The following is an 18,020-nucleotide window of genomic DNA, read 5'->3' as shown; positions in this document are numbered from 1 at the left end:
GAGGTGGCTTCTCAGGGTTTCCTGAGAAATTATTAACAGAAGGAGATCAAAACAATTATCTGAAAGCATAAAGCTTTGCAAGAAAAAAAAAGAAGTTGATGTTTAAGGGTTCAGCAAAAGTTTTTCTTGAAAGAAAAATGAACCAAGATTTAAAAAGAAACAATAGAATACGTGTGTAATTAGCATGCGGATTTGGTGCTGGTCCTGGCTCTGCCACTAATGGGCTGGGTTACTTTGGGCCAAACACTGCAGTTGTCTAAGGCTCCACTTCCCCTGCTGTGAAGTGAGGGCCTTGGGCTGATTCTCAAAGTGCTCTCCCTGGATCAGCAGCAGCAGCAGCCGGGGAGAACTTGTTAGAAATACACATTCTTGGGCTTCCCTGGTGGCGCAGTGGGTGAGAGTCCGCCTGCCGATGCAGGGGACACGGGTTCGTGCCCCGGTCCGGGAGGATCCCACATGCCACGGAGCGGCTGGGTCCGTGAGCCATGGCCGCTGAGCCTGCGCGCCCGGAGCCTGTGCTCCGCAGCGGGAGAGGCCACAACAGTGAGAGGCCCGCGTACCGCAAAAAACAAAAAAAGAAATACAAGTTCTTAGGGCTCATCCCAGACTTCCTGAGGCTCTGCTGTCTGGGTGTAACAAGCCCTCTGGCTGAGAAACCTGTAGAGTTTGAGAACCACTGAGAAAGCCACCAGCCAGATGATCTCTACGTTCCTTATAGCTATAAACACTCTAATTCTAAGCAAAAGAGGAGAAAGAGCTGGGTTACCCTAGTAGCTGGCATGAAAGGTCTTTTAAAAGATATTCAGTAGGACAGGACATGATTATTTGTTTCGAATGATGCAAGTATTTGGTTAACCATTCAGTTTTATGAGATGTGAGAACATCATGCACAGGCAAGGAGCTTTCCAACCATGAAATTAAGTGAGTTGAAGCGAAGTTAGAGACCACCGGTGGCAAGACAAGGACAGACACATGCATCAGCAGTATTCTCCCTACGAGGGTACATACATACGCACACACAGGCTTAGTGTTCAGACAAGGGAAGAAGGGTTCCTCCCTTTCAGTGTTGAAGTTCTACATTAAAAAAAAAAAATTAACGAACTACCTTATAATGAGCTTCTTTATATTAATGGTGCTTGTGTTTACAAAAATAAAATCTTCAAGCCTCATTGGAGGTTTTAGACGTGTCATAGGGCTCAAAGGTTTTGAGTTATAATACCAAAAAGCAAAGCAAAACAAAAGAAAACACACAAGCAAAGAAGCAAAATAAATAAGAAAAACCAACCCCATAATCAATTTCCCTTTGTCCAGCATAGTTGAAGATGAACAAGGCTGCAGAACGGAGCGAGTTCAGCTCGCTTTCCATAGCATCCTCTTTTGGTCTTCCCTCTTTGCCTTCAGGGATCTGCTCTTTAATTTCTTTTCCTTGTCAGTCATTTATGTTGGTTCATTCACTGACTCTTAACACTGAAGTATGAATAAACTTCATGATGTGCTGTGTCAACCAGGCATTTTCATTGTGTTTTTCATAATGAATTCTGGAATAAAAGGTTCTGTCATCTGTGAAAGAAGCTACAGGTGTCACCTAATAGGTAGGGAAATTTTTGAATGGAGCAGAAAAGCCTCCAAGGTCAGTAGGGAGATCTCTGAAAGTTGATCTGATTTAGTGATCATCTTAGTGTAATTGGGAGCAGTGTTAGCAGGGGAGGTGGAGTAGCAGTGGAGGTGGAGTAGCAGGGGAAGTGGGATATCAGGGGAGGTGGAGTAGCAGGGGAGGTGGGGTATCAGGGGAGGTGGAGTAGCAGGGGAGGTGGAGTAGCAGGGGAAGTGGGGTATCAGGGGAGGTGGAGTAGCAGGGGAGGTGGGGTATCAGGGGAGGTGGAGTAACAGGGGAGATGGAGTAGCAGGGGAGGTGGAGTAGCAGGGGAGATGGAGTAGCAGGGGAAGTGGGGTATCAGGGGAGGTGGAGTAGCAGGGGAGGTGGAGTAGCAGGGGAAGTGGGGTATCAGGGGAGGTGGAGTAGCAGGGGAGGTGGAGTAGCAGGGGAAGTGGGGTATCAGGGGAGGTGGAGTAGCAGGGGAGGTGGAGTGGGGGAGCAGTCCAGGAGCCTGTGGTAAAATGAATAGAGACTATACTGGCCTCTTTGCTAAAGAATGTTCTCCCACAGGAAGGAAAATCTGCTGGTTGGCTAGGCAAGACCGTCTGTATCAGTAATTACAAAATCTGTATGGAGTCTCTTCCAGGACTGAAGACTTCCTTCCCCACAGGTGAGACCTTGTCCATCCTACCTGCTTCTCTGCCCCATCTTTTTGTGCATGAGTAGAGATTAGCTCCTCTCCCATCCCCCTAATCATAATCCATTTTCTGTCCCAGGAGCCACGGCCACTGTGTTGATTGTGTAGGTTGTACCCTACACAGAAGGGCTCACTTATGTGGCACCATGCAGAGGGAGTGGATGGAGGCTGAAGTCTAGCCCATGCTTCCCTCCAAACCAAACCCTGTGTTACAGGAGGCGGTGCCTTTTTGTAACTCACACAAAGGTACCCTATGAGCTAGCCACAACCATGCCAGTAACCCCTGCATCACCATCACCACCATGCATCTCTAGAACTCCTTTCATCTTATAAAATTGAAACTCTATACCTGTTTAACAGTAAGTCCCCATTCCCCCTCCCCCAGCCTCTGGCAACCACCATTCTACTTTCTGTCTCTCTGATTTTTACTGCTCTAAGTACCTCACATAAGTGGAATCCTTTTGTGATGGGCTTATTTCACAAAGCATGATGTCCTCAGGTTCATCCATGTTATAGACTGTGTCATAATTTCCTCCTCCTTTAAGGCTGAATAATATTCCACTGTATGTATAGACCACATTTTGTTTGTTTGTTTGATTTGCCCATGCTGCACGGCATGTAGGATCTTAGTTCCCCCACCAGGAGTGGAACCCGTGCCCTCTGCAGGGAAGCGAGGAGCCTTACCCACTGGACCACCAGGGAAGTCCCTAAACCACATCTTTTTTGGGGTGTGCTGTGTTGGGTCTTTGGTGCGTGGGCTTTCTGTAGTTGCAGTGAGCGGGGACTACTCTTCATTGCGGTGTGTGGGTTTCTCACTGCGGTAGCTACTCCTGTTGCAGAGTCTAGGCGCATAGGCTTCAGTAGTTGCAGCACACAGGCTCAGTAGTTGTGGCTCACGGGCTCTAGAGCGCAGGCTCAGTAGCTGTGGTGCATGGGCTTAGTTGCTCCACGGCATGTGGGATCTTCCCGTACCAGGGATTGAACCCGTGTCCCCTGCACTGGCAGGCGGATTCTTAACCACTGTGCCACCAGGGAAGCCCCCCTTCCATGAAACCTTAAGTATACTGTACTGTATCTGTTTTTGCTAACAGAATTTTAAATCTTTTTTTAAAAATTTAAATTTGCTAAGTGTTTTTTGCTTCTCTCTAGTTGTGGCGTGCAAGCTCCAGAGTGTGCAAGCTCAGTAGTCACCGCACACAGGCTCTCTAGTTGTGGTGCATGGGCTCTAGAGTGTGCAGGCTTAGTTGCCCTGTGGCAAGTGGGATCTTAGTTCCCTGACCAGGGATTGAACCCATGTCCCCTGCATTGGAAGGTGGATTCTTAACCACTGGACCACCAGGGAAGTCCCATAAATTTGCTAAGTGTTTCTGACAACACAGCAATAATGTATCACAGGAGAAAAGAGTCATCCTTGGGACTTCCCTGGCGGTCCAGTGGTTAAGACTCTGCATTCCCATTGCAGGGGGCATGGGTTCGACCCCTGGTTGAGGAACTAAGACCCCACATGCTGCGTGGCACGGCCAAAAAGCAAACAAACAAACAAAACAAACAAAAATACGAAATGCATTGTTGCCAAAGAGCCTTGGAAAACAGTAATTGTACCTAAAATGGCCAGAATTTATCCTTAGAACTATTTAGAATGCCACTAGCAAAACGATAAGTTAATTACTTTGTAACCTATTTAAAGAAATATGAATCAAGAATCTCTTATTTTTAATTCCAGAAAACCATGAAATACAAATTTTTTAATAACTAATTTGGTGGAAGAATCTGATGTGAACTACTGGAGGCTACTTGATTATCTGGATTTATCCTATTTATTCTGAATATTCACATGTTTGACAGCTGAATTCTTTAAATGTTTGATTCAGAGGTATACTACATTACCTTTCTAAATCCAAAAGATCTGAATTCAGAAACACATCTGGCCAAAGAATTTTGGCTTAGGGGCTATGAGCCTGTCATATGTGACAGGAGATTGGTGGTGAGCGTCTGTGTATTTGCAAGAAGGATGTGATTCCACTTGCAGGGGTGTGGTGTCCCAGACATTCTGAAGGATCCATCAGTACAAATAAAAACAATTATATCCTGAATAAAACCTACTTTTAATGCCAAGCTGGGCTACCAAGCAGTAATGGAAATCTCCAGCACTGCCCCCACCATATACACACACAAATACAAAATAAATAGAAAGAGACCAAATACATTCCAAACCAAGGGGAAAAAAATTGAAAAAGGAAAAAATAAATAAACACAATCGTTGCAAAGATTTTACAATGACATATTAGCCACAGTAGGCTACCTTATGCTATGACGATAAATCAACTTCACTATCTCACTGACAATGAAACTGACTTTTCTCTCCTACTTCCCAGCAACGCAGGTTGGTAGGAGACCCTGCTCTGCAGCTACTGAAGGGCTTGATGGATGAAGGCTTTGCCATCTGGCATGTTGTAAGTTGTTGCAACAGCGTAAAAGAACACATGGAAAACTCTGACCGTTTCCAGCTTTGACAAAGGGTGATACGTCACTTTCATTCCTGTTGCTCAGGATTACTCTCACGTTGCCTCCCCTAAACTTATAGGGCATATAGGGCAGTGTTCATATAGGGCAGTGCAAGGAATGTTTGCCAATCATGACCATAAAAGGAGAAAAAAGAAACAGAGAAATAAGTGGGACAAATAGGAATGTAAAATAACATGGTATAAACAAGTCCAGAGAAATCTATAAATTACAATACACAAATGGAGTATACTCACAAGTAAAAAAGCAGGTAATGTCAGAAGGGATTTTTTAAATCTACTTATATGATGTTCAGAAGAGAGCCATCAAAAATGTTAGAACAAATAAAGCTTAAAAATAAAAAGGCAAAAAAGGATAAAGAGGCAAATATCAAACAAAAGAAAGCTGATATGGCTATATTTGTATTAGAAATAATAGACATTAAGATTAAAAAAATAAGTATAAAGGAGGACACTCATAATAGTTTTTAAAAGCCCAATTCACCCGGAAGACATAAAAATTCTAAACTTATGTGCACCTAATAAAATAGCATCAAATTACATACAGTAAAAATTGATAAGGTGAAGAGAAAATATGGCTCACAAAGCTTAAAGTATTTACTATCTGGCTTTTTATAGAAAAAGTTTGTGCCACTGTACATGGACATAAAGCATCTCAACAAATTTCAAAATATCAGTATCAAGTGACAACCATCTTTGAACTGAAATGCAATTAAGTTATCAATAAAAGTAAATTAAGACAAGTTTAAAAATTCCATGCTTTTGAAAATTTGAAAGGAAACCACACTTTTAAATAACGCATGTGTGAAAGGAGAAATAATAATGGAAAATTTAGAATACTATGTAATAAATGATAATGAAACTGTTACATATTAGAACTTGATAGATGATCAAGGATGCACAATTAGGACCTCACTAAAGGCACTAATTGCAGGGCATTAAAACAGGCCAAATATGTTTAAATCTATGAGTTTAGACACTTGGGGAAAAAGCTAGTAGGTTACCTTGGGAAGATGATAGAGAACCATTCATTATTTTGAGAACAGGTAAATAAAGAGAAAAAAATTAAATTAAGCATTTATCACGTCTCTCCTATGTGGACTATCCCCGTAAGCAGTCAATAATCAATCAGCTGGAAACACTGGCACAGGTGGACAAGTTGAAGCTTTCAGGGAAACCCAAGAGGCCAATCATATCCAGATACCCAAATGAGCCTCTAAAAGGGAGCTTGTGGAGAAATCTGTGGGAAGCTGTTGCCTCTATGGGCAAATCATGGAATTTAAGAGCAAGGACAAGCTGGAATCCAGTGGTGACCTCTGTATCCAACCATCGCCATATCTGACCACAACAAACTTTTGAAAGCAGTGGCCACTTCTTCAGTTCAGCCTTCCAGATTTCACGCAGGCTTTTCTATGGCCGACTGTAACTCAGAACCATAAGGAAAAGGGAATTCTGGAAAAGAGCAGAACAGTTTAATGTAGTCTGCTGTTTCCCAATTTGGCAGCTATACATCTTCTTGTAACCACTTCTAAATACAGATAATAGCAAAATCATGTTTCCACTTAAGCTGTAACTACCCCTCATACAACTGAAAAGGCCCTGATCGTCTACCCGCAACAATCCACACGTGAGATCTGTTTTTCAGTGACGTCCATTTGTCCTACAGCTGGATCTCACTCATCTTTTAATATCCTGTAACTTAAATACTAATGTATACAGTTAATGTTTTATGTTAGATGGTAGAGAAATGGGAGAGGAAAAAAAGAAAAAAGGGTGTGTGTGTGTGTTGCAGACAGAGGCGACAGCTGCCCACCTCACCCCCCCTCCACATTGACACCAAGGAGAAAATACACTCAAAACTACTACCACCCCCATTTCTGCAATTGGTCAGCTGATCATGGTTGGTGTTTATTAACCTCCTTTTCCCATTATCCAGTTAGTAGTCTCTGCTCTCAGGAAGCACTTCAGCTTTCCTGGTGGGTTACCCAAACCTTCGCTCCCAAAGGATCTGTAGCATTTTCAGTGCTGCTATATTGGGGTGTTGTAGTTCTCTGTCAACTTTTTTTCATAGTACACAGGAATATGAAGAGGTGTCCCCAGAGGATCTGTTGAATTCCAGAGTTGCTCCACCCTGCCCCCATTGTGTAGTAGCAACCCCGTTTCCCCTTGAGGATTGGGATCAGTCACACTAGCTAATATATTAAGCTGCCTTTTTTTTTTTTTTTTTTTTTGGCTGGTTGGTTCAGTGGCACGAGAAGCTCAAAATGTCCAGGTTACAGTTTCAGCTTCCACTTTGGTAGAAACACTGCTGTGTCCCCAGTGAAAACACTCTTCCTCTGGGAATTAAGATCTCTAAACCAACAGACCACACAGTTCAGAGGACAGGAAGTATCATTTTTACTAGTGGACCATTGGAGTTCAGAATAAGAGGGGCCAATCCCATTTCCACCCCCTGATTCTTGGAAATGAGAGAAGAAGCCATATGGCGGTTGCTTGCTCAGTGCATTTATTGCATCCTGGAAGAAGTTACTCCAGCCTTGCAAAGTGTTGTCACCCATCTGGTACCACAATTGAGTCTTCAAAGGGCTATCACACTACCCTATCAAGCCAACTGCTCCAAAATGATGGGGAACATGATAAGCTCAGTGAATTCCATAAGCACGAGCCCATTGCTGTCTTTTACTTGGTATAAAATCAATTTCCTGTTCACAAGTGACGCTGTGTGGAATACTCTGAGGACGAATAGGGCATTTTGTAAGTCCACAAATGGTGGTTTTTCCAGAAGCACTGCAGACACAAAAGGCAAATCCATAACCAGTTCTGACTGCTGGAGGGATTTTCCGTAACCACCGTCTTTTAGAGCCACGCCTAAGTGGGGCAGTATTGCCACAGTTGTCCACTTTCAGATGGTGCCAGCATGGTGCCTGAGAAACCATCTGCAATCGAGCCTGAACTTTTTCGTCCTTAGCATAACTTTTTCGACATAGAGAACTTCCCATGAGGCCATACGTGTGGGTTGACAGAGAGGAGGTGATTTAACAGGAGTAAGAGCCATAGGGATCTGAGCCAGTGGCTCAGGCAACTTCCTCGTGCCTTCAGGACCTGTGTGAGCCCAAACTCGTGTATATTACTTCCACTCAAGTCGGAGCACTGCTGTGTGTGCCCAGCATAGTGGCTTCCCGGGTCAAACAACACTGCATTCAGAATGGGCAGATGAGGTTCCATGACAACGTGGCAGTCCAAAGTCAAGCATTCGGTCTCTTCTAGGGTTCGGTAGCAAACCAGAAGCTGTTTCTTAAAAGGAGAATGTTTATCTTTAGAAGATGGCGTAGCTTTGCTCCAGAATCCTAAAGGTCTGCGGTGTAGTTCACATAATCCTGTCAAGGGCCCCTACAACATCCCCATCTGTCATGGGCATTTCAAATCTCAGTGGGTCTTCTGGATCAAAGGGCTCAACGGGCAGAGGAGCGGTCACACAGCTTGGGCCTGTTGCAGAGTCTTCTCCTACGTGAGGTCCCATTGAAAACCGGAGGCGCTGTAGAAGTCGTGCTGCTTTCTCTGGAGTGGGAAGGCCTAGACCCAGCAACTTGTTCACCTTCCTAGAGATACCTTGACCACGCCGCAGATCAGAGGAGGCAGTAACTAAGGTGGAAAGCCCCTAAGCTGTTGTGAGATTTATTCTCACCCTCTGGACAGTTGCTACTTCCTGCTCATCAGGTCCAGTCAACATGCTGTCATTACTGTAATGGACCAAAACAATATTTTGTGGAATGGAGAGGCAATCAAGGTCTTTTCAGACTAGATAGAAGGCTGTAGAGTTGATGTAGGCTTGAGATAGGGCAGTGAAGGGTATTGCCAGCCCTACCAGTTGAAAGCTAACTGCTTTTTGTAGTCTTTACTATGGGAATTAAGAGGAGAAGTATTCGCCAGGTCAAGCGCTGCATACTAGGTACCAAGGATTGCATTGATGTGCTCCAATAAGGAAATCTCATTTGGAGTAGCAGATGCATTTGGAGTTATGGCCTAATTAAGTTCACCGTAACCCACCATCATTCTTCAAGACCTATCTCTTTTTCTTTTTTCTTAATTAATTAATTTATTTTTGGCTCCATTGGGTCTCCATTGCTGCTCGCAGGCTTTACCTAGTTGCGGCAAGCAGGCTTCTCATTGTGGTGGCGTCTCTTGTTTCAAAGCACAGGCTCTAGGCACGCAAGCTTCAGTAGTTGTGGCACACAGGTTTACTAGCTGTGGCTCATGGGCTCTAGAGTGCAGGCTCAGTAGTTGTGGCATACAGGCTTAGTTGCTCCACGGCATGTGGGATCTTCCTGGACCAGGACTTGAACCCGTGTCCCCTGCATTGGCAGGCGGATTCTTAACCACTGTGCCACCAGGGAAGTCCAAGACCTATCTCTCATTCACAGGCCAATAGGTGAAATGAATGGGAATGTAGTAGAAATCACCACTTCTCCATCCTTTAAGAACTTTATGGTGGCACTAATCTCTGTAATTCCTCCAAGAATGCTATATCCTTTGGTTTACTATTTTAGCAAGTAAAAGCCATTCTAGGGACTTCTTTCTGGCCTTCTATCATAAACCCCTCACTTCATAATTTGGGGAACATGGCGGGGATTCTGCCATTTGATGAATATGTAAATTCCAACTCTGCATTTCAGAACTGGGAAAATAATCATGGGGTGGGTTTGGGTATCCACCAAGCCCACTATGAATTGGGCTCAAGTCAAAACTCCACCTATTGGGTTTCTAGGAATCAGTGTTAATTCAGAGCCAGTGTGCAGTAACTACCCCCGATTCTCGTTGTTCCCCCTTCCCTGATGCAAGACCATACTGGTAGATGGCCACATGTGCCTTTGGGGAAAGGTAGGTAGAAGATTTACAGCATACATTTTTGGCAGTGTAGCCGGTTTCTTCCTCAAGGAGACCTTCCTCCCCTTAATTTAAGGGGCTCTGCATCTACATCTGGACTGAATCAAGTCTGGGATTCAGTTGAGGATCCAGCACTGTCTGTTATTGGGACTCAAGTCAGAATTTTTGACTCTAGACCTAGAGCTTTTCTGTGTATACGAGTCAAGTAAGACTTTAATAGGATGTCTATTTATTTCAGTCCTAGGGAGATCCCAATAAATTAGCCAATACCAAAGATCAAACCACGGCGATTAATTATCACTTTAGCTTTGCTATCCATTATGATAACCGTGTTTTCTTATCTCTGGTAGTTAAAAGAGTTAAGCAATGTCACTTGACGCCTGTCACTCCAGTATCCCACCATCCCCAATGAATTCAGGGAGCCCAGTCTAATGGCAGCATTAATGGCTTAGAGAATGGCTGGTACAGAACTCTGCAAGGGTGCTGGTGTTTGCTTCAACAATGCACCACTTAAAGCCTTGTTGAAGGGAGTGTCTTTTGAACCCTCCCAGGTCATAATTAGGGGAGAGCGGTAGTTCTTACATAATAAATCCACTCCAGCATTCCAACTCCTTATCTTTTGGATACCTTCCATTTATATAGTGTGAGATGGATTTATGAAAGAGGTGATTTTCAGGTACTACCTGACAGAAAACAAATAGTTTCAGTTTGTGTGTGTGGGTGGAGTTTTGAGTAATACGGGACAAGGCCTGAGGATAGCAATGGGAGTAATGAAGTAAGAGATTTGAGCAGAGATAAAAGATTCAGTAGTGATTATAGATAAACTATACAAGTTCTGTGGAAAAAGGAAGTGGCAATAATCCAAACTAGAGTTGCCACTTCTGGAAAGATAAAGGAGAATCTGTGAATGAAACAGAAAGATTTGGGAAGAGACGATATTTATGGCATAAAAAAGAGCAGCATGTCAAAAATTATTTTGAGGTTCATTAACTTGGGGGTTGATAATATGATGGCATTATTAAGAGAGATGGGGAGGCCATAGGGAGAAGCATATGGAATACAATAGTTTGAAGGTTAGGTGGGGGATGATGTGACAGAGAACTGAAAAATTCTAAAAATATAACAGCAGGAGAGGGCTATGGGAAGCTGATCATTTTGCGTAGTGACTCTGTAACGTGACAACTTAGCTAGATTGAAATACATTCTCAGAATTCCCTTCTCTGTATGTTTCCAGTTAGCGTGGGACACAGGAGAGAGTCTGGAGTGATTTGGAAGGTAGAAATGAAGCAGCAGACATTTTGTAGCTCACACATGTTGTCACTCATCTGTTGCCTCCCTCATCGGTGTGTGGCAGTGGCTGAGCCACTGACTGCTCCGCCTTCACCATGATCCTCCTTCAGCTTCTGCAACTCCTGAGCTAGGCAGGCCCCAGCTTGTGCAGGACACCCAGGGCATCAAGGTCAGAGGCAATGAGATTGACATGGGTTTCAGTCCATTCTCATGGGCTCCAGCTCATGCTTTTGAGTTCTAGCTTTTTCTTGATTTCACCCATAGTCGAGCATAGATTTCACCCATCTCTTGGTTTCACCCAGTTGGAAGATCTGCTCTTCCCAACTGCCTGCTGTATATATGTATATTTCCTTTACTATATCAGTCAGCATGGCATCAGAAATACACAATCAGGGGCTTCCCTGGTGGCGCAGTGGTTGAGAGTCCATCTGCCGCTGCAGGGGACACGGGTTCGTGCCCCAGTCCGGGAGGATCCCACATGCCGCGGAGCGGCTGGGCCTGTGGGCCATGGCCGCTGGGCCTGCGCGTCCGGAGCCTGTGCTCCGCAGTGGGAGAGGCCGCGGCGGTGAGAGGCCCACATACTGCAAAAAAAAAAAAAAAAAAAAAAAAAAAAATCATCTCTCTCTCTCTCTCTCTCTCTCTCTCTCTCTCTCTCTCTATATATATATATATATACAATACACTCCCACAACACACACACGGAGTAATTCTGCCTGAATGCACCCTGACTGATATAGTAAATAAAATACATAGTTTAAGGCAGTGACTCTTACTATTTAAAAACCTATGTCTTCTTTGGATAAGCAGAAACATTTCTCTTCTTCTTTCCCACCCCACCAGTTACGACAGATCCTTCTTACAGAAGCATGCCCATTAGGTTAAGGAATTCTGATTTGGCAGAGATATGTGGATGGTGTTTTTTTTGCAGTTTATATTTTTTAAATGTCATTATCTTCATTGTAAAAACATAACATTATACTACAATAATGGCTGTGTTTTTAAATTAAGCACATCCACTTCCACATGGTTCTTAACTTCATTCTTCCCCACTTCTCGCCACTCCTCATCACTCTTTTGGAGGATAAAGACTAGACATTCAGGTTCCTCTTCCAGTTTGTATGTAGAAAGTCACAAGAGACCATCATTCATTCCCTAACACCTAAAACAAACCAGATAATCTACATAATTATCACTTAAAAAACCATCAGAGAGATGAGAGCACAAAGAAACCTAAGTGAATTAAGTTTCAGAAAATGACAATCCTTCAAATGTAAGAAAAGATCCACAGTGGTTCTCACCCCTGACTGAAGTATAGGACTCCACCATAGATGATGGCAAGGAGACATCAGCCTAACTTTTAACAAATTGTAATGGCCGTGGGCGGGCTTACATGACAGATCAGAATCCAGAGGAACCACAGGCACAGAGTGAAACTCTACTACCTCGCGCTTCTTTCCCACTGATAGTCACTAACCCCTGGGATAGGGCCATAAACAGAGGGGCAGTGAAGAAGAGCTGAGAGACACTCTCAGAGACACATTGGGCTTTTAGTTAAGAAAGACTTGTAGAGGGTGGGAGAGCTGAGAGAAAACTCATGGCACTCCAGGCCTTCAGCTAAGAAAAATTGAGGCTCAGGGCAGGAGAGAAGGGAGAGCCTACCTGAAGGCTTGATAGCTAATGAAGACATCAGGCAAGGCAGAACAGCTGAGATAACAGCTCTAAGACAGTATTTGCTTATAGGAAAAGTTCTGATCTTGCCTTCAAAATATTTGAAACCCGTGGTGAATTGAATCAAACTGAAAAATTACAACAAAGCCCACATCTAGCTCAACTATAGATTATATCTACTCAGCTCCAATTCTAGTGGTCTTATAGGAGAATGTGTGTGGCCCTTTTTGGAGGAAAATATTTAATTCATTGTCTACTGTATTTTTACAGAAAATGTATGTAGTTTTACATAAAATGTCCAGCATGGAGTAAAAAATATCAAGACACACACACAAAAGAGCAAGAAAATGTAACTTATGGTCAAGTAAGGAAACCAACTGAAGTTAACCAAGAAAACCTCACATTTGAGAATTATCACATTATAACAAAAATGCTAAAGGACTTTAAAAAAAAGGTAGAACCCATAAATAAAGATATGAGCAACTTCAGAAAAGTGATGGAGAATATTAAAAAATGGAAATGCTAAAAATAAATACAGTATCAGAAGTAAAGAACTTGATAGGCTTAACAGTAAGTTGGACAATAATGGAGGAAAAAAACTTGGAAAAGAGATAAATAGAAAGCATCCAAATTGAAAGTCAAAGAGAAAAATGATAAATACAATAGAGTATTTGGGTCTATTGAACAATGTCAGTTGGTCTAACACTTGTATCATTGGAGAAAAAAAAAAGTAGAGTAGAAAGAATGGGCAGAAACAATATTCAAAGAGATAACAGATCAGAATTTTCCAAAACTGATGCAAGATACCAACTTATAGGTCCAAGAACTGTAGTCAACATTAAGAAGAATAAATACAAACAAACCAAAAAAAAAACCCCACATGTAGGCACATCCTAGTCACAATTCTGAAAACCAAATTTAGAGACCAGATCTTAATGACAGCCAGAGAAAAAAAGACATTACACACAGGGAGCTAAAATATGAACTACAAATGACTCTTAAAAATAATGGAGACAGAGATGGAATGAAATGTTTAAAGTGCCAAAAGGAAAAAAAAAAATCTGTCAACCTAAAATTTTATACACAGTTGAAAATTATCCTTCAAAAATGAATGTGAAATAAAGACATTCTGACACAAAGAAAGCTGAGAGACTTTATCTCCAACAAGAAATGCCAAAGAAGTTCCTGAGGCCAAATAGAAATGATACTAGATCTGCAAGAAGGAATAAGAAAGTACCAGAAAGGATAAATAGCTGGACAGATTAAAAAGAGACATATTTTAGGGCTTCCCTGGTGGCGCAGTGGTTGAGAGTCCGCCTGCCGATGCAGGGGATGCGGGTTCGTGCCCCGGTCCGGGAAGATCCCACATGCCACGGAGCGGCTGGGCCCGCGAGCCATGGCCGCTGAGCCTGCGCGTCTGGAGCCTGTGCTCCGCAACGGGAGACGCCACAACAGTGAGAGGCCCGCATACCGCAAAAAAAAAAAAGAGACATATTTTAGTACCTTCATTATACACACATATTTACAATATTAAAAAAAACCCAAAACCCCCTACAATGTATGGTGGGTTTCGTAACACAGGTAGAAATAAAATATAGGACAATATCATAAAGGATGGGAGAGGGATAAATGAAATTATGCTGTTGTAAGTTTCTTATATATTTATGAGATAGAATAATATTATTTGAAGATAGACTGTGGTAATTAAAGATGCAAATTGTAATTTCTAGAGCAACCACTATATTTAATGTAAAAAAGAAACACTAGAAAGACCATCTAGGAATTTAAATGGAATATGAAAAAAATACCTAACTACACCAAAGAAGTCAGGAAACAAGGACTAGAGAAACACCTGACAAATGGGAATGAGTGCATGAAAACAACTTCCCTTAACTACTATTACTGAGTGGTTTTGGAAATTAGTTTTGCTACAGACTTTATCAAGTCTGTTTTTCATGAATTAAACCTAAAACTACAAGGCAAAATATAGCTATATGTGAAGCTTATACTGCAGTTAAATCATTTTGACACAATTAACATTGTTTGCATCACAAATAATATAAAGCTGCTTTATACATTTCCTATGCTGTCAAAAGTTAAAACAAGAAGCAAGGTGTCCATTCTAACACAAATTTGCAGCAGTTCTATTTTTCTGAACTCAAACTACAGTTCCAACAGTGGTTTTTGGATTTTGATGCAAGTGAAAAGGATATTTTCATATTTAAAATCCACTTCACTGTGCAGTTCAGGCACTTCTACCTAACTTTCAATTGGAAGTGATTAATCTGCAATGTAATAACACGCTAAAGGGGAAATATCAAGAGAATTTATAGAATTCCAATAAAATTGTATAAATGCCTTATAAGCAATAAATATGCTCAAGTAAAACCATATGCTCATGGACGTACATTTGGCAGTATCCTATCTGGATGAAAAGATATTTCCAAATGAAATATGTAAAATCTCATGACAGATCACCATTAGCAGATAAACATTTGCAGTCAATTTTGATGATAGAGAACATTTAGTTTAAACTGGGGTTTAACTAAGTGAAATGTTATCCCCCTTAAAAAGAAAAAGAGTTCCATTCCTCTCATTACAACTCTTATTATTACACCTTATATTTTGTCAATAAAAAAAAACTGTGGATATCTGTTTTCACTATTGCTATGTAAGTATCTACATAGTCTCAATTTTGTCTCTTGGGGCACAAAGCCTAAAATATTTACTCTTGGGCCCTTTACAGAAAGAAATCACCAACCCCTGGCTAAATGCAGTGTTTTCCACAGCTGCTACTGCGTATTTTGCTTTGGAACCACACACAGTCTCCTTTACACGCCACTTTTGTTGAGTCACCTGGAGAAGGTAACGAGGAGATAGAACGAAGTTGAGAGTTAATTCAGTCCTGAGGTTAAATAATGGTAGCTAACGTTCACTGAGCAGATAAAGTATGTGATAAGAACTCAGATAATTCATCTCTTTGTATATATTTGCTCATTTAATAAATACTCACAGGAATCTTAGGAGATAGGTAATATTCCCCACCCCGTTTTACCCAAGCTGAGAGAGTGAGTTGCCAAAGATCATGCTGATAAATAAGGGATGTAGAGGTTTACAAGACTTAACCCAGCAATGGGACATCAGAACCAACGCCTGCAACACCAGCCCGAGGGATCAAAGGCAGACACGTGTGTGTGGGTTGAGGTGGGGAGCAGCAGGTGGTCCAGGGCAGAAGAGTTGGTGTGGACATGAGCGCTCTCCGGAAGGACAAGTCCTGTGACAGGTGACATGGACTGCTGAGGTCCTCGGAGACTCACAAAATCCCATTATTCCCACCATCCCAGCAACAGGACTCTTTTCCCATTCCAACCCCTTTAATAAATTCTAGTTCAGAGTGTTCTTCGAATGAGCGTGTGAAGAAGTCTGAACACAATTTATTATGTGGAGAGATGAAGGCAAGTGGGTAGGAAAAATCCGTAGGATGGGGAGGATCTGGGAAATCTGTCCTGGTTTATCTGTATATACTATAGACACACATTATACATATGTATTTATATATTTGTAATTTATTACACATCCATACATTAAAGCCGTACGTATTAGCAGGGTTTAGAATTTAAACATAAGTATAATGTTCTCAACCTTCTGCAGTGGACACTTCAGAGCATTTTCAGAGACTATAAATAACAATAAAAATAATAGAGTGATCAGACTGCACGTACTCAAGGCTAGAACCTTCAGCCCGACAGGCTTTAACCTCCTCTCAATTGTTTTTCCAACCAAATATTCCTCCCCCGGCAGGCTCCCGGGGTCGTCCCATCGCCAATGACGGTTTCAGAGAAGCGGTCCTGGGGAGGGGTATTATCTCCAGGAACACGTCCTGTCAACTTTGCAGTCGAGTCACCTATTTCGGTTGGTAGCGGCCGCTATTGCTTTAAAAAGAGGATTTCGAAACAGGGAGGAAGGGGGGGGTCAGGAAAAGGAACTCAACTGCCTTTGATAACCGCCCAACAGCCTTTCCTTCTCCAGGACGCGTGCTCGGCTGGGGCAGCGCCCGCATCCCCGGCCTGGCGGGCGCGCGCGCCTCCTCTTTTCCGGGCGCCCACCTTCGCGGGGAATCCCCCAAGGCCAGGCTGGGCTTCTAACGGCGGCCGCCCCGCTTTGTCTCCGACGTCGCGCTCCGCGGCTCGCTCGCTCGCTCGCTAGCTCGCCCCTTTACCCCGGTGCGGGCTGTAACCCGATCTCCCATTTCCTGGTGGATTCTCTTAAAGAGGCCGCGGTTGAGAAGCAGAACAAAGGCTATTGTTTTACTTCCTCCTTCGGATTCCGCGTCCTTACCGGAATGTCCCTTCCTATATAATTATTTTCATTGCGTCTGCGCTCGGCGGGGGGTGGGGAACCCCTGTGCCTTTCAATGTATCCAAGAGACGGAGCTAGGGGAGGGGGAGGCGTTTAATAAAACCTGTTCTGAGGTTTCTGGGGCCCCGATGGAACGTTTCTCGGAGTGTCTTCCGCGAGCCAGGCGGCGGCCCAGCGGAGCCTAGGACGCCCCGCGCCAGGCCGGCGGGGGCCGCGCCGCCCGCCTAGTTAGCAGCCGCGGCCTCGCGCGGCCCCGCTCCCCGGGATCCTCCGCCCGCGCCCCCGCCGCCGCCCCTCCCCCACCCCGGCCCGGCTTTTATTTCTCCGATGCGGGGCTGTAACCCGATCTTTTATTTCCTGGTGGCTCCTTTAAGAGGCAGAGCTCAGTGCTGGGAATTCACGTCAGTTTCTGCACTGAAACTCTCAAGATCAATGAGCAAAGAGCTTTCTCAGTTCTGCCTTTCAGTTTCTCTCTTCCAGGAAGGAAAACATTCGAGAGAGAGAGCGAGGGAGAGCGGCGGGAGGGCGGGGGGCGGGGGCGCCGGCCCGGGTGGGAGGAGAGAGCAGGAGGCCGGCCGGGCTGCGTCCCGGGTCGCCGCGCCGCACCGCGACCTGCAGACCCCGCCGCCGCGCCGCCCGGCTCCCACGCCCCCGCCGCCCCGCGCGGCGACTCCGCCGGCGCCCGCCCCGCCCCGCGCGCTCGCGGCCCCCCGGGGCGGCCGCCGGGAGAGATGCTGCAAGAAACTTCTTAAATGACCGCGTCCGGCCGGCCGTGGAGCGTTTCTGGGTTGGGGAGAGGAAAGGAAAGTGGAAAAAAACTGAGAACTTCCTGATCTCTCTCGCTGTGAGACATGTCTGAGACTCCTGCTCAGTGTAGCATTAAGGTAAAGATCTTCTCCCCCTCCCTCTCCGGGGTGGAAAACCTTGAGCTGCACCGGCCCGGCCAGTCGTACTGGGCTCTTCAGTTGCGAGGGGACTGTTGCAGTCGCTCTGTTCGCAGGAA

General features: G+C 44.0%; 1 protein-coding gene across 2 annotated transcripts in view; it reads left to right on the top strand.

The window, feature by feature from the left end:
* The first annotated feature begins 17,729 nt into the window (after positions 1-17,729).
* ETV6 (ETS variant transcription factor 6) overlaps positions 17,730-18,020 on the top strand; it is a 249,149-nt gene continuing 248,858 nt past the window's right edge. The window contains exon 1 of one of the 2 annotated variants that reach the window (XM_082636528.1): positions 17,730-17,901. In XM_082636528.1, coding sequence (XP_082492654.1) covers positions 17,869-17,901 — 33 coding nt within the window. In that variant the 5' untranslated portion in view covers positions 17,730-17,868. The remainder of the gene's footprint in view (positions 17,902-18,020) is intronic. The other variant, XM_082636527.1, reaches the window with a different exon arrangement.

Source organism: Mesoplodon mirus, assembly GCF_964341445.2.
Source record: "Mesoplodon mirus genome assembly, chromosome: 11".
Lineage (NCBI taxonomy): Eukaryota > Metazoa > Chordata > Mammalia > Artiodactyla > Ziphiidae > Mesoplodon > Mesoplodon mirus.
This window is presented reverse-complemented; position numbering and strand designations above follow the sequence as displayed.